Source organism: Nyctereutes procyonoides, unplaced genomic scaffold (assembly GCF_905146905.1).
Source record: "Nyctereutes procyonoides isolate TBG_1078 unplaced genomic scaffold, NYPRO_anot_genome, whole genome shotgun sequence".
Lineage (NCBI taxonomy): Eukaryota > Metazoa > Chordata > Mammalia > Carnivora > Canidae > Nyctereutes > Nyctereutes procyonoides.
The window spans coordinates 1,624,610-1,638,901 of record NW_026575114.1 but is presented as its reverse complement, the minus strand read 5'-3'; the positions used below and the strand labels follow the sequence as shown (position 1 = coordinate 1,638,901).

The following is a 14,292-nucleotide window of genomic DNA, read 5'->3' as shown; positions in this document are numbered from 1 at the left end:
TCCCGGGACTCCCGCTGCCCTCTGTCGGGGAACCTGACTCCCGAGGGCGTCCGGAGCAGGCCAGTTTCATATGTGTGGGCGCAGGTGCCGGGGCTTCGTCTGTCGTGGGGACGTGTCCGTGGCTTGGAGACCCAGGCCGCAGTTCCTGTGGGTATCGTGTGCAGGACGCCTTTCTCCCCCTGTGGATTCTCAGCTCTCACAATCCCCTTTTCTGGTGCTCTGGATGCTAGATGTGCTTGGGAGGGGGCCTCCGCTCTGCCCCCACCCACGTGGAGTCACACCCCACAGGCCGCCTCACAGCAGACGCCAGCCACAGTCCAGGGGTCGCCCCCGCTGACCCCCCAGCTACAGGCCAGAGGCTCCCACGGCCCCTCCTCGGGTCCCTGAACTTGCTGGAGCGGCTCAGATCTCAGAGAAATGTCTGACGTTACCAGCTTATTATCCAAGGCTGTGACCTGGGGCCAGCTCCGGGGCAGGTCACTCTCCCCACGTCTCCACGCGCTCACCAGCCCCAAGCTTCCCAAGCCTGTCCTCCGGGGTTTCCATGGGGCCTCATCACTGGGCATTGGTGACTGACCCCTCTCCCCTCCCAGAGATCAGGGGGCGGGACTGAAGCATCCAACCCTCTGCTCCCAGGGTTGGGTCCCCTGGCCACCCGCCCCCATCCTGAGGGGCCGCCCAAGGTCACCTCCTCCACACTCCCTCAGGGGCTCCTTACGAGCACCAGGACGCCTCCATCGCTCTCCTCACTTGGGGAAACCCCAAGGGCCTTGGGCGTTCTGTGCCAGGAGCCATGACAAAGACACACACGTGCTTCGTGGTATAAACCACATGATAAAATTTGGTTTATATATATACCACGTGGTATAAACCAACTCCCAAGGGGAGTTGCCAGGTCATACGGTAATTTTCTGACTTTCCAAGGAAAGTCCATACCATTTTCAGTGGTGTGTGCATCAATTGGGAGACACAACCCATCCCAGGTGGCTAAACCAGACATCGGTGTCTTGAAATTCTGGAGCCTGGAGTCCAGGAACGGTCAGTTTCTGCTGAGGCCTCTCTCCGTGGCGTGCAGACAGGGCCCTCTTGCCTTTACTGTGCCTTCTCCTCACCTGGTCTACCTGTCAGAGCCCCCCATAGCAACCTGGCATGCAAATGAGGCCAGAGGCCAGGCTGTGCCAGCCCCTGCCCAGTGCTCCAGGGCCATGCTCACACCCTGTGGTACCCACCCCCCTCACACTGCCTGCAAGCACAGCTCCACGTCCCTGTCTGCACTTGAGACATCTTCCCCAAATTCCATATCCGCAGCCTGCTGGGCACCCCCTAGTGTGTCCCGTCCCTCAAGCAAGAGCATGTTTGCACCAGTGGGACCCGCACAGCTCCAATGGCCCTGAAGAACAATTTTGGGACACCTCCCTCTGCACGCCTGCATCCAGGAGCTTGGGGCTCCACGTGGCACCAGGTCCCCCTGCGGCGTGGCCCCTGGGACTACCCGGGTGGTCTCCTTGGGTTCGGGTACTGAAGAGACCACTTGAAAAGGCTCTGGCTGCTGGAGCCACAGCCACCCCGAGTGGCATCCCACGGTAAGCAGTGTGGTCCTGCAACTAGCGACCCCACAGCTGTCCACCTGCGGCCATCTCCAGACTGCCCCCCCTTGCCCTGGCCACTCTCTGAGACACTGAACGCCCCCCACTGATTCATGTGGTTAGTGTGTGAAGCACCAGCATCCGGGGGCTCTGTGGCTCCCTGCCGCACCCTGGGGCACAGGTAACAGTTGCAATGCACAGGCCAGGGTCCAGGCAAGCTCCATGGGAGGGCCCATCGTGCGTGGTCCGAGCACCTTGGCAGCCTCATCCGGGGCCCTGACCTACCCGTCCCTCTGCCTCGGCACCTCTGCTGACCCGGCTCCCTTGCACCCTTCCCAACCCTTCTCACACTCATGCTGCCCAGGACCTAGGAGGTGCCAAGTCCTTCCGGACTGGCGGCACAATGACGAGTGTGGGTGTCCCAGGTCCTTGGCCCCCCTCCTGGCTGGCGCCCTGGCTGTGATCCGCCAGCCCTGGTATGCGTCCCCCCTGGCCGCTGGCTGTGCGCCCTTTCTATAGAAGGTCTTCCTCTGCCCAGCCTGGCATTCCACAGGTGACCTGGCACCTCCCTGTGCGCCCGGGGAGGATGGAGAGGAAGCCACTGGGACGACACGGGCTGGGGGTCACGTTCCTCTGGCCTCACGTCAGCCCATCCCTCAACAAGAGAGCTTTCCCACCAGCTCTGGCCAGCAGGCACCCCCAGAACCTTCCCTGACCTTCCCAGTGCCCCCCCACCCCCTGCACCGTCCATCGCAGCAGCTGCCTGCCCCAGGGCTGCTCAAGGGCTCCCCAACCCAAACAGAGCCAGTGAAGCTTTGGCTTCTGCCTCAAGTCACTGCCACGCCCAGAGCCTCAGGGCAGGTGGCTGCCCCCACCCACCCACCAGCGCTGCCCCAAGTCCCCTCCTCCGGGAGGCCCTCTGGGGTCTCCATGCCAGCCTGGCCAGCCCGCCAGTGTGTGGGCTGCGCCTTCCTGGGTGCAGCTCTGTGCCAGAGGTGGTGGAGGCGGTGGAGGCGGTGGGGCGGGGGTCTGTCCGGCAGCGGAGTCTCCCGGGCACCCATACTCCTCCACCCGGCTTGGTCTGGCAGCTGCATTGTCGCTGTGCCCCCCATCGGAGGGGCGGAGAGCCGGGAGCTGGGAAACCGGCAGGCCTAGGGGTCCCGGACTCGACTTCCCAGCTGCTGCTGGGCCAGGGGTGGTTTCCTGTTATTCTCTGCTCATGGCCTCCTCCCTTCCCAAAGGGAAGCGTCCTGGCAGCCCCTCCCCACAGCCCTCCACAGTTGCCCCAGTGCCAGCAAGTTGGCTCCAGCTGTGGAAACGGAAGACAGCCAGACAAGGCCATCCCGTCCGCTCTGGCCCCCCAGCCCAGCAAGGTCTGGGCTCTGCCTCCTCCGCGCTGCAGGGACCAGAAGATGGGGGGCAGTTAGGGGTTGGCCCTGCACCCTGGGTTCAGCCTGTATCCTCACAGCACTCCCAGGTGCGTGGGGAAACTGAGGCACTCATGGAGAGGGGCTTGTTCAAGTAGCTCAATGAGTATTGAGTGCAGGGGACCGCTCAGGTGTGTCTCCAGCTCCGGGAGTTAGGAGCCTCAAGAGCCTGGGCACCACGTCCTTTAGGGCGCCTTCAGGTGTGGGATCAGGCCATGTCAGTGTTCTGTAGGCTCTAGGCCTGGGCAGCCAGGACACCAGCCGAGACGGCATGACCACAGAGCCTAAGTCCCTGCGTGCAGAGGGCACAGAAGTCAGGGGATCGCTAGGGGTACATGTGGGCCCCCGCGTCCCTGGGGTGGGTGCTCTGTCAGCAAGCCTTGGCTGCTAGGATGTGGATTAGTGGGAGGTCTCCAGAAAATCAAAACCACTAGGGTATGTGTCGAGGGAGAGAGATTTATCTTAGGAAATGGGGTCGTGTGGAGACGGGGCTGGCGACCTGCATGATGGGCTGGGGGCCAGGGGAGCTGGGCTGTAGCCTGAGTCTGTCCCAGCAATGTGAGTTACCTTCCATGCCACCTTTTTGTTCTGCTTAGACCTTCACCTCATTGGGTCAGACCCACCCACACTGGCCCGGCATCTACTTTACTTGGTCTGCAGATTTTTTTTTTTTTAAGATTATTTATTTATTCATGAGAGACACACAGAGAGAGAGACAGAGACACAGGCAGAGGGAGAAGCAGGCTCCATGCAGGGAGCCCGATGTGGGACTTGATTCTGGTCTCCAGGATCATGCTCTGGGCTGAAGGTGGCACTAAACCCCTGCGCCACCCGAGCTGCCCGGTCTGCAGATTTAATCCCCAGACTGAGCAGGGACCTCAGGCTTTACTCGGCAGACCATCACCTGATTGGATGAGGCCCACCTCCACTGGCAAAAGCAATCTGCTTGACCAAAGTGTGCTATCAGTGTCAATGTCATCTGAAAACACACCTTCATGTGACATCTAAGCTGGCGTAGGCACAAGTCACTGGGCACGGATACCTAGCCTACCCACATCTGCCTTCTGTATCCAGGGACTCACAGCAAAACGGTTTCCCCAGCAGCCCCCTGGCAGGTCCTCCTCCTGTTGACCCCAACTGCCTCAAATTGCATGTAAACCAATTAAGAGTGGGGTGAGGGAGGGGATTGGGGTACAGAAACCAGATAGGCTGCACCCTAGAGGCAATTCACAAGGGGGTGTCAGGACACTGGTTTGAGGAGGGTAAGTGAAAACAAAGTCCCTGGGAGCAGGCCAGGGGTGAGGGTGAGGGCGTGGGTGAGGGGGGCGTGGGTGAGGGGATGGGGTCCCTCATCTATGGGAGGGGGGGTAGTAGGTGACCAAGCAGGCTGCAGCATGGGTGAGGGGACAGGGTCCTTCGTCCATGGGGGATGCAGGTGACCCAGGCTGGCAGGGCCCATGTGATGGTGGTGGTCTCTGAGACCCCACCGTCAGATTTCCTATCCCACATGTGCCCTTCACTGTAACATGGACCCTCCCACAATGAGTCCGGTTGGCTCCTGGATCCCGCAGGCCTGTGGCCACTGTGGAAACAGTGTGACATCCAGGCTGGGGACCAGAGTCACCGGCCTGAGTCACGCTGAGAGGCCCCACCGCAGAGACCTGGACTCCCGGGACAACACCACCAGTAGCACACCTCAAGTACAGATGCATAGGCCTCCACCATATCCTGGGCTGGACGCCCCTGGGGACCCAGCGTCACTCGGTGTCACGGGCAGGCTGACACTGGGCCGGGGACACTGACAAGGGTTTGCCGGCCAGGAGGGCTTGTCCCAGCCTGCTCGGGGCCTGAGTGGTTTTGGAGGATGCTGGGTCCCCTAAGTCGAGTTGGAGGGGGCTCCTTGCTGGCAGCAGCTGACCCTCCCCTCAGGGAGTAATGAACCCCTCAGGTTCAGTAATGCTGTGCCCTGAGTGCCCGCCACCCGCCTGTGTTCTTTGTTCTCACCATCTGCGGGTTCGGCCATGACCCCCTGGCCTGCTGCCTGGCACTGAAGGGCACCCACGTGGCTTGAGCCTTGCTTCTCCCAGCAAGGCTGGAGCTGAGCCATGCATCCCTAGGGGGCAGTGGTACACACAAGCGCATGTACACACACCCGCACACATCACACATGCATACACACAGGCATGCACACTCACCTACATGTCCACACCACACTATATACACAACATAGGTGTGCATGTCCACATGCACCCACGGAGGCAGCTGTAAACAAAAGTTAGTTTTATTTTGCTTCCTTTGTCCTGGGGACTGTGTTTGAATTAGGGAGGGGCTGGGGGCAGAGAAGGGGCACAGAGGACCCCAGAACCCCTTCCCCAGGATGGCCTCCACCCAAGCCCCAACCACCACCTGCAGAAGGTGAGCCCACAGGTTTGTAGGACTTCAGTGTGTTCAGAGGAAGGGGCCACAGCACAGTACAAGAAGCCCCAGCAGCTGTGGTCTGTCTTATGGCGTCACCACTGTCCGGCAGGGAGCTGAGAGCATGCTCCCTTCCGAGGGAGGACCAGGGCCCAGCAGGGGCCAGGCCCATCCCAACCTTGGTTTCCCCTTCTGCTCAAAAAAGACCTAGGATTGCTTTCAGCCCTGCAGGAAACAGGAGGGGCGCAGGGGGGGAGGGAGCCCCATTGGTGCCACAGGGAGTAGGGACCTAGCACGGTGCCCCCAGTGCCCCCATCCCCCCCAGGTGCCCCTGGGTGACGCAGGTGGGCTGCTGCAGAGGAGAGGGTGAAGCCCCTGCCCGCTCAGCGGGGTCCCTCCTACTAGGGCAGCCAGCCAGGGGGCCAGGAGCGGCTAGGAGGGGGTGGGAGGAGTGTACCCCAACCACAGTCCCCTCCACCCTTCCGGGTTGGGGATCAGAGCTGGGGACCCTCGCAGGGTCCTCGTCCTACCCTGGACACAGGGGGGCTCGGGGAGGGGCCGGCAGGGACATGGAGCAGACAGCGTGTGCCCCCCTCCCGCCTCCCGAGAGTGAGGGTCCCCGCGGAGGTGGGGAGGAGAAGGAAGAAGACAGACGATACCCTGCGCCGCGCCGTGTCCGCTGCCCGCCCCGCCCCGCCCCGCCCCGCAGCCCCCGCGCCCCGTGAGGCGCCCGTCAGATCCACACCGTGGTCTTGCCCTCCCTACTGCTGGCACTGCCCTTCTCTGAGCCGGCCCGGGGCTTCCCGCCCGGCCCGGCCTGCCCGCCGCCCGCGCCCGTGCCCCCCGACGCGGCGCTGCCCGAGCCCGAGGCCGGGGCGCTGGGCCGCGTGGGGCCGCGGGCGGCAGCGAGGAGGCCGGGGCCCGGCGGGCTGTCGCGTTCCCCCAGCGCGCGGCCGTCCCGCAGCGCCCGCAGCGCCAGGCTGGCCATGTCAGGCTCGTGGGGGCGCGCGCGCTCGGCCGCGCGCACCACCAGGCTGTAGTCGGGCGGGCAGGCCAGGCCGGGGGGCGGCGGGCAGGGCGGCGGGCGGGGCGCGGGCCCCGGGGCGGCGGGCGCGGGGCGGCGGGCGCGCACGGCGTCCTGCGCGCTGCCCAGGCCCAGGTGCGCCATCTCGCACAGGTTGAGCAGCAGGCAGAGGCAGCTGACCACGTACATGACCAGCAGGAACACGGTCTTCTCCGTGGGCCGCGACACGAAGCAGTCCACCACGTGCGGGCAGGGCCGGCGGCCGCAGGCGAAGAACGGCCGCACCTCGAAGCCGTACAGCAGGTACTGGCCCACCAGGAAGGCCACCTCGAAGGCGGCCCGCGCCACCAACTGGGCCACGTACACGCGCATCAGGCCCTCGCGCTGGATGCGCCTCCGCCCGTCGTGCTGCCCGGCTGGGCCCGCCACCCCCGCCGCCTTGTCCAGGCCCGCGCTCTTGGCCGCCAACGCGTCCTCGGCTTCCGCGTCGTCGTCGCCCGGGCCGTCGGCCGCCCCCGACTCCTCCTCGTCGTCGCCCAGGCCCAGCATGGGCTCCTCCTCGCTCAGGCCGGCGGGCTCGGGCCACCCGGGGTGCGGCGGGGGTGGAAGCGGCAGGGGCGCGCGGGGCGGCCGGCGGCCGGGGGCCCCCGGGGGCGGGCGGCGTCGGGGCGCGCGGCGGCGCTCCTCCTCCGAGGCGCGGGCCAGGCGGTGCACCGCGTAGCCCAGGTACATAACGGACGGCGTGGAGATCACCACGATCTGGAAGACCCAGAAGCGCACGTGCGACAGGGGCGCGAAGGCGTCGTAGCAGACGTTGTCGCAGCCTGGCTGCCGCGTGTTGCACGTGAATTTGGTCTGCTCGTCCGAGTAGATGGACTCCCCGCCCACGGCTGTGAGCACGATGCGGAACACCACCAGCACGGTGAGCCACACCTTGCCCACGAACGTCGAGTGGTTGTGGATCTCCTCCAGCAGCCGCGTCAGGAAGCTCCAGCTCATGTTGGTCATAGGGGCGGGGGCGCGGGACCTGCAGGGGCGGCAGGGGGAGCTCAGCCTGGGGCGGGGCGGGTCAGAGGGTGGGGTGGGGTGGGCGGGTGGTGAACCAGCGGATCTAAGGGGCACTCCCGGGGCGCGGAGGGGGTGGGACAAGACCAGCGGGGAGCGGAGGGGGAGCTCAACCGGGGCAGGGGACGGGACCAGCTGCCGAAGGGGCACCCGGGGTGGGGAGGGGAGAAAGGACCAGCGGACTCAAGGAGCACTCCTGGGTGGGGTGGGGAGGTTAGGACCAGAGGACCGGAGGAGCACTCCTGGAGCAGGAGTCATGGAGCACTGGGGGGGCGGGGCGCATCTCAGCGCCTGGAGCCAGGGACCCTGCCTGAGGAAGGGGGGTGTCTTGCCACCCTCCAGGAGCTCCATGCCCACCCTGGGTCCTGACCTCGCCCTGAGGAGGGATACCCCTGCCTCACCCCAAGACCCCTCCCACATCCCAGCGGCCTGCAGCTGCTCCAGCACCCTGTCTACCCTCCCACCAAAGCCTGGCCCCTGGCAAACTGTGCCCCACCCCCAGCTCTGGGGACCCAGCCCAGACCCTGAGAGCCCATGGGAGACCAAGGCCAGCCCCCTCAGGCAGTGTGCAGGTCAGTGGAAAGTGTCTCATGCAGCCCGGTCCCCACCATCCAGCCCCCAACCCAGCCCCTTCCAACCCCAGGCCCCCTAGCAGCACGCCGTGCCCCGCTTTCCACTCCACAACTGCGTGGGGCCTTGGCTTCCTCCCTCTGCACGAAGGACCCCCCACCTTCATGCCTCCCTGAAGGCACCTGCGGGGTCCCCACGCTGCTGCCCAAGCCTTGGGGCTGCTTCCCCTCCTGTCCCAACACCACCACCCTGTCCACCCTATGGCCGCATAGCAGGACATCCCCACTGGGAAGCCAAGGGAGGCCCGACATCCGTCCAGGACAGGGACTGGTCCAGCAAGACACAGGGACCTTAGGGCATCTGTGACCCTTGGAGACAGCCACAGGGCCACCCGCCACGTCCCAGATGGGAGGCCCTTGTGGATGAGCTGCCCTGGAGACAGACGCTGCTGTTCATCTTTCTCTGCCTCCAGGAAGGGGACAGGGGCGTCAGCCTCCCAACGCCCACCCTCCCAACTTGGTGACCAAGGCCAGTACCTGCGTCGGGGGGAGTTTGGGGACAGGAGACCCCTGACGTCGGGTGCGTCTGCCCCCTCCCTCTGCGTGGGAGGCAGCGTGGGCAGGTGTGGAATGGAGCTGCAGAGGCAGCAGGGGCTGGGGGAAGCTCGGCTTTATGCAGCTGGAGCCTCTCCCCTTGGGTGGGGGCAGGAAGAGGGGGCAGCTGGGGTTCCTGGGGAAATGACCCTTCTTCCTCACATCTGTGTGCAGTGCCCCTCAGAGCCACACATGCACAAGCCCTTCTCAGATGCATACATGCGTATGGTTGCACATGTGAACCCCCACCTGCATGCTCATGTGTGCACACGCTCACAATCAGATGCGCAGATGTCTATTTGGGTATTTGGGTGCACACGGGACACACATGCTCCTGTCTGCACACATTTACAAGCAAATGCACTGGCACATGTGCAAGCTCTCGGACACACGTGTGCACACTTACACCCTGGTGCACAGGTGCACACCCCCGGGGAACACAGACACACATGCACCGCCCCGCCCACACAGGGCTGCGCACCCAGAGCCCCAACTCCCTCCCTGGAGTGACTCTGACCCCCTGCACCCCCAGACTGGCTGCTCTTCCTTCCGGGGTTCTAAGCACAGGTCTCCCGCGACCTGTGCCTGCCCCAACCTGACAGCCCCACCTCCGCAGAAACCCAGAAAAGGGGGAGGCATGGGGGGAGGGGGGCCCCCACCTCTTCTCTTCCTCCCAGGACTGGGGCCCCAGGAGGAGCAGAGAGGAAGAGTCGTTGGTGTGTGCTCTAGGCGTGCATGGTAGCCTTGCTGTAGGCCCACCAGTCCCCGGGGTTCCCTGTCCCCACAGGCCCCTGGCCAGCTCCAGGTGTGCGCTGTGCAGCCCGTTCCGAGGTGTGAGGGTCAGAGCCCTGTAGGTGACACAGCCCATCAGGTCTGGCCCTGCAGGCCCCTCAGTCTGGGGGCGGGGGGGGGGAGGGTGCCATCTGGGGAGCAGGAGGCTCTCCCCGAGGTCTCCCAGCACAGTGGGGACTCAAGTTGCCTTTGGGTGGGGGGCAGAGGCTCACAGGTGGCAGCACCACTACTCTTCAGACGAGGGTCAGTGCCCAGTGTGTGCAGGGCCTGGGTCGCACCTGCCTGACGCCATCGCTGCAGTAGCCAGGAGGCTGCACTGACTGGCTGTGCCTGGAGGAGCCCAGGCCTGGCATCAGGACCACGCAGGATGGGGGTCTAGATCCAGGCTTCCGCCGCCCCCCACCCCATGCCTCATGACACACGCGGGTGCTGGCAGGAAGGGGACCCCAGCCCTTAGCCGCCCCCTGTGACCTGGACCGCCCTCTGCCCGGCTCCCCGCACCCCGGAGGCACACTGCCAACTCCCGCTCCCAGGGCTCCCAAGAGTCACAGCCAAGCACCAGCCACCCAGGTAAGCGACCCCAGGTCGAGCCCACGGCTGCAGGGCCTGTGCTCTGCCCCGGCAGGTACACGTACACACACACACACACACACACACACACACACACACACACACACGCGCTCCTGCCCTCCTGGACATGCCCACATGCACTCCTGCCCAGGTCCTCGCCCTGCTCACACCTTGCACATGCCCTACCCCGCACACACTCGTGCCAGTCAACATCCTGCATTCCGTGCCCTGGCTCACACCCTGCACGCTGCCCCCACACCCACCCCTCCACGCGGCACACGTCCCGCCCGCGGCCACGCCCCCATGTGTCCAGGCCCGCCCACACTCCATGCCCCGCCCCTCCTGCCAGGGGGCGGGGACCGCAGCGCTGCCCTCACCGGCCTGGGGCGGGGGAGGGGAGGGTTTCTCACTACTGGACCCGTTGGGGGAGGGGCGGGGAGTCGTGAGTTAGCGTGGGACACCTAGGTCTGCCCCCGTGTTCAGCTGCCCACGACACGATGACTCCCCGGGGACTGACACGGGGACGTGTGTGTAGGGAGGTTTGTACACACGCCTAGTCCCTTGCCTGGTAGCTCACAGGGTGGCAGCAATGGACACACGCACCATGGTCCTCCTCGGCGAAGAGCCCTGCATTTGTGGACATGTGGTGGGTGTCAGACATGTGCCAGAGCATGTGCCTGTGCCCGAGATCGAGGAAGTGGAACGGCACACACACGCAGACATGGGCTCTCATGCACACCCGGGCGGACATACACTCATGCACCTGTGTGCAGACACGCAGGCTCTCATGGACTCGTGGATCGACATGGGTTCTCATGCACACGTGTGCCGACACAGGCTCTCAGGCACATGGGCTCTCGTGCACATGTGTGCGGGCACACAGGCTTTCATGCGCACATGCGCACACGTGTGCCCACACACATGCACCCACACAGGCAAGCACATGCACACATCCATGCATGCACGTACACACGTCCTTACACTGCGAGGGTCGCGTCTCTGGATAGCAGGAGTAAGGAGTGGTGCAGCCTGGGTTCTGGAGTCCCCCCAGGCATAAAGTAGAGGTGAGTGGATTCTGATAGAAACTATTATGTGGATGAAAGTAGAAGGAAAGGGAATTCCAAAGTTTCTGCAGCCCCCTCCCCTAGCTCCCGTCCTGAGGGCCAGCACACCAGGAGGGACAATGCAAGCTGGCACAAATCCCCACCCAAGTGAGAAGCCGGCTTGGGGACCAGGTCAGGTTGCCCCTGTGCAGAGACAGTCATCAGGGCACCGGGGTCAGCAGGGGCCAAGTGGTGAGAGATTCTCCCACAAGTACCTGACTTTCCCGGGGACTGGGGTGTCAACATGGACAAAGTGAGGAAACAGAGCACCCGAGGCCCACAGGCACTCTCTGGGGATGACTCGATGCCCCCTGAGACCCTGGCACCCCAGAGTAGCTGTGAGGATGAATGCTCTGTGCCCTGCTGGACTCCACAACGGGAGGGCCAGGGGACAGTGTGAGAAGGCAGGGACCTGCCCCCAGGGGCGCTGGGGTACCGCCTGGCCCCCTGCTACCAGATAGGTTCTGGGAGGAGGCTGCAGGCAGGGGACCAGGCCTGGCTGCCAGAGGACCCTGACCTGGAGGAGGGGGATGCGGGGGAGCCGACCTGAGGCCCAGGGTGGGGGCACACAGGGGGAGGAGGGTCTGTTTAGATGGCATGTCACCCAGAGCTGGGTCAGGGGTGGGGTTGTGGTGGTGATGGTGGGGTGGTAGTGTCACTTCAGGGATGCGGGAGGGGCCATTGTGGGGCTGGGGGCCAGCGGGTCACCCGGGGGGGGGGGTAGGGGGTGGGTTCAGGCAGAACCAGGCCACCCCTATGCACCCCCCCACCTCAGTGGCCTCCGTGGAGGAGGAAGCTCTTTGCACCCCTGAACCTGAACAAGCCTGGGAGGGCAGGGGGGCACATGGGGGGCTGAAACTGGGCCTGCCCAGCTGCTTCCTTCCCATCCCAGCCCTGCTTCCTCCCAGGAGCCCCTCCAGGCAGGGAGGGGCTTCCTCCCTGTGAGGCGGGGCTGTGGGCAGGGCCCCCAGAACCCAGAACGCTCAGCCCACCCAGAAGGCTTCCGCTCCCCCTAGAATGCTTGCCCCCAGAGAACGCTCAGCTCCTCTGCAGTGTCCCCCCACCCCCCAGAGCCAGGTTCCTCCCCTTTCTAACTCATAAGCACCCTGAGGTCAGCTTGGCCTGGCCTCAGGACTCACCCACGGACCCCCTTGTCTGCTAGGGGTTGCTCCTTGGGGTTCCCCTCTGGGTCTCTGCCCCTGGACCCCCATCCTGGCCGCCCCAGTCAGGTTCCACCTGCACCATCCAATCCCACGGTGTGGACTCCAGGCTGCTTGGGGGGGAGGGGCAGGGAATGCACATCCACCCACCCCTGCAGCAGCCAGCACTCAGCGTGCTGAGGACCAGCCCCCAGGCTTCCGGCCCTCACAGCCTCCCTCCCTCCCCCTCCACACCCCCCCACTCCCCCACCAGCCTCCCCTCTGGCAGCCTCACTCCCCCTCCACACCCCTAGGCGCCCCCCTCTGCAGACTCCCTCCCCTTCCATATCCCCAGGCTCCCTGTCCCCTCTTCAGCCTCCCTCCTTCACCCCCCCTTCGCCTTACCTCTACAGCCTCCCTCCTCCTCCACACCCCCAGGCTCCCCTTCCCCTCTACAGCTCCCACTAGGCTCCCCTTTCATGCCCCCTCCTGCTCCTGGCTCATCTGCAGGTCCTGCCCAAGGGGTTCACAGGTCCCCATCCTCAAGGTTCTTGGGCTGGCCTGGTGCATGTGCAGACTGTGGCACTGACACACGGGGCAGGCATGCATGCACACTCCCCTACTCCCCTATTGAGCCCCTTCCCCCAGGCCCTTGGTGTGTTCCACCCCTACCACACCTGTGCTCAGCAGAGGCAGATGCACCTGGGAAGCTGGCTGGACGAGTACCCGCCAAGGACCCAGGGTTCCCTCTCTGTCCACTCCCACTGCAACCCTGATGTGAGGGTGGTCCTCCCACGGGGAGCCCTGGGGCCCCGGGTGTGGGGGAGGGCTGGGACCTGGGAGAGCACCCTGTGGGGCCCTCCAGCCCTGCCCAGGCCCTGCTGGCAAGGCCTGGAGGCTGCATCCACCCCCCTTCTAGCAGGAAGGGGACACCCCACCGGACTCCGCACATCCTCGGCACCCGCTCCAGCCCACCTGGTACAGATCCCCTGCCCCACAGCAGAGCCTGGCCATCCGCCCTTTCCCCATTCCTGCCTGGGTTGCCCAGACAACTCACTCACGACATCTGGCACACTGGGGGCCGCTCCTGGGGAACAGGCTCAGGTCTGCTCTCGGTGACCCTAGGGCCCAGACCTGAGGAACTTGAGTCTACCAGGCGCCTGGAAGGAACCTCAGGCCGGGTCAGAAGCAGGGTGTGGGGCCGGCAGGTGTGCCCACCCCAGTTCCTCCGCCCATGTGTACAGGGAAGCCTCCGCAGCCTCCTACCAGGCCCGATGGGTCTGAAGTCCAGCCTCTGGACATGCTGCAGCTGCCTGGCCAGCAGGAGCTGGCTGGACAACGCAGCCTGAGAAGTCCCAGCTGCCGGGGAAGGTCCCAGGCGCATCCCCTCCCTTCCTGCTCACCAGCTGGCCTGAGTAGGGCCCCCTCCCCCATCATCACACTTTGTCCCCCCACATCAGGGAGGGGGGCCTTGGTCTGGCCACGCTAAGTACCTGTGGTCCCCTTGGGGCAGCCACTGCAGGAGGGGGATGCCTGGGCCAAGACCCTGTGCCCACAGAGAGGTCGCATGACGCTCATCTCCAAGTCGATGCCCACACCTGGTCCCCTGGACAGGGCCCTACCTTCTCCAGGACAGGAAGTGGGAGTCCCTGAGCCCTTCCACCTGCCAGCCGGCTGGACACTGGCCCTTCAGGGTGTATGCCTGGCTGAGTCCTGGGCCTGACCCAGGGCCACCTCTCACCACCAAGCACAATGCGGGGGGAGGGCCTTCAAGGGCTCCATTGTTCCCCCCAAGGCCTAGGGTGTGAATTCTCGATTGTCCCGGGCTGGACAGGGCCCAGAGAAGGGGCGTCCCCTACGGCCCCCTCCCTCCCCTTCCCTCATGTCAGGCTGGCCCCGCCTCACCTGCCTCAGGCCTGGGCATGGGGCGGCCCAGGAACCCTCGCATCCAGGCCAGGCTCCCACCTACCCTCCTGGTGCATCTGCACTTTGGGACAGGGTCCACCCT

At 65.0% G+C, this 14,292-nt stretch overlaps 1 protein-coding gene across 1 annotated transcript; it reads right to left on the bottom strand.

Moving 5' to 3' along the window:
• Positions 1 to 5,312: 5,312 nt before the first annotated feature.
• On the bottom strand, positions 5,313 to 13,970 carry GJC2 (gap junction protein gamma 2). Its single transcript, XM_055333747.1, has 2 exons — positions 13,907 to 13,970; positions 5,313 to 7,479 (listed from the first exon to the last, which is right to left on the bottom strand). The coding sequence occupies exon 2, from the start codon at positions 7,458 to 7,460 to the stop codon at positions 6,162 to 6,164; it is 1,299 nt and encodes a 432-aa protein (XP_055189722.1). The 5' UTR covers positions 7,461 to 7,479; positions 13,907 to 13,970; the 3' UTR covers positions 5,313 to 6,161.
• Between the last annotated feature and the right edge of the window lie 322 nt (positions 13,971 to 14,292).

Excerpts from the sequence above, each read along its gene's own strand:
- GJC2 (XM_055333747.1), bottom strand. The coding sequence starts at position 7,460 with ATGACCAACATGAGCTGGAGCTTCCTGACGCGGCTGCTGGAGGAGATC.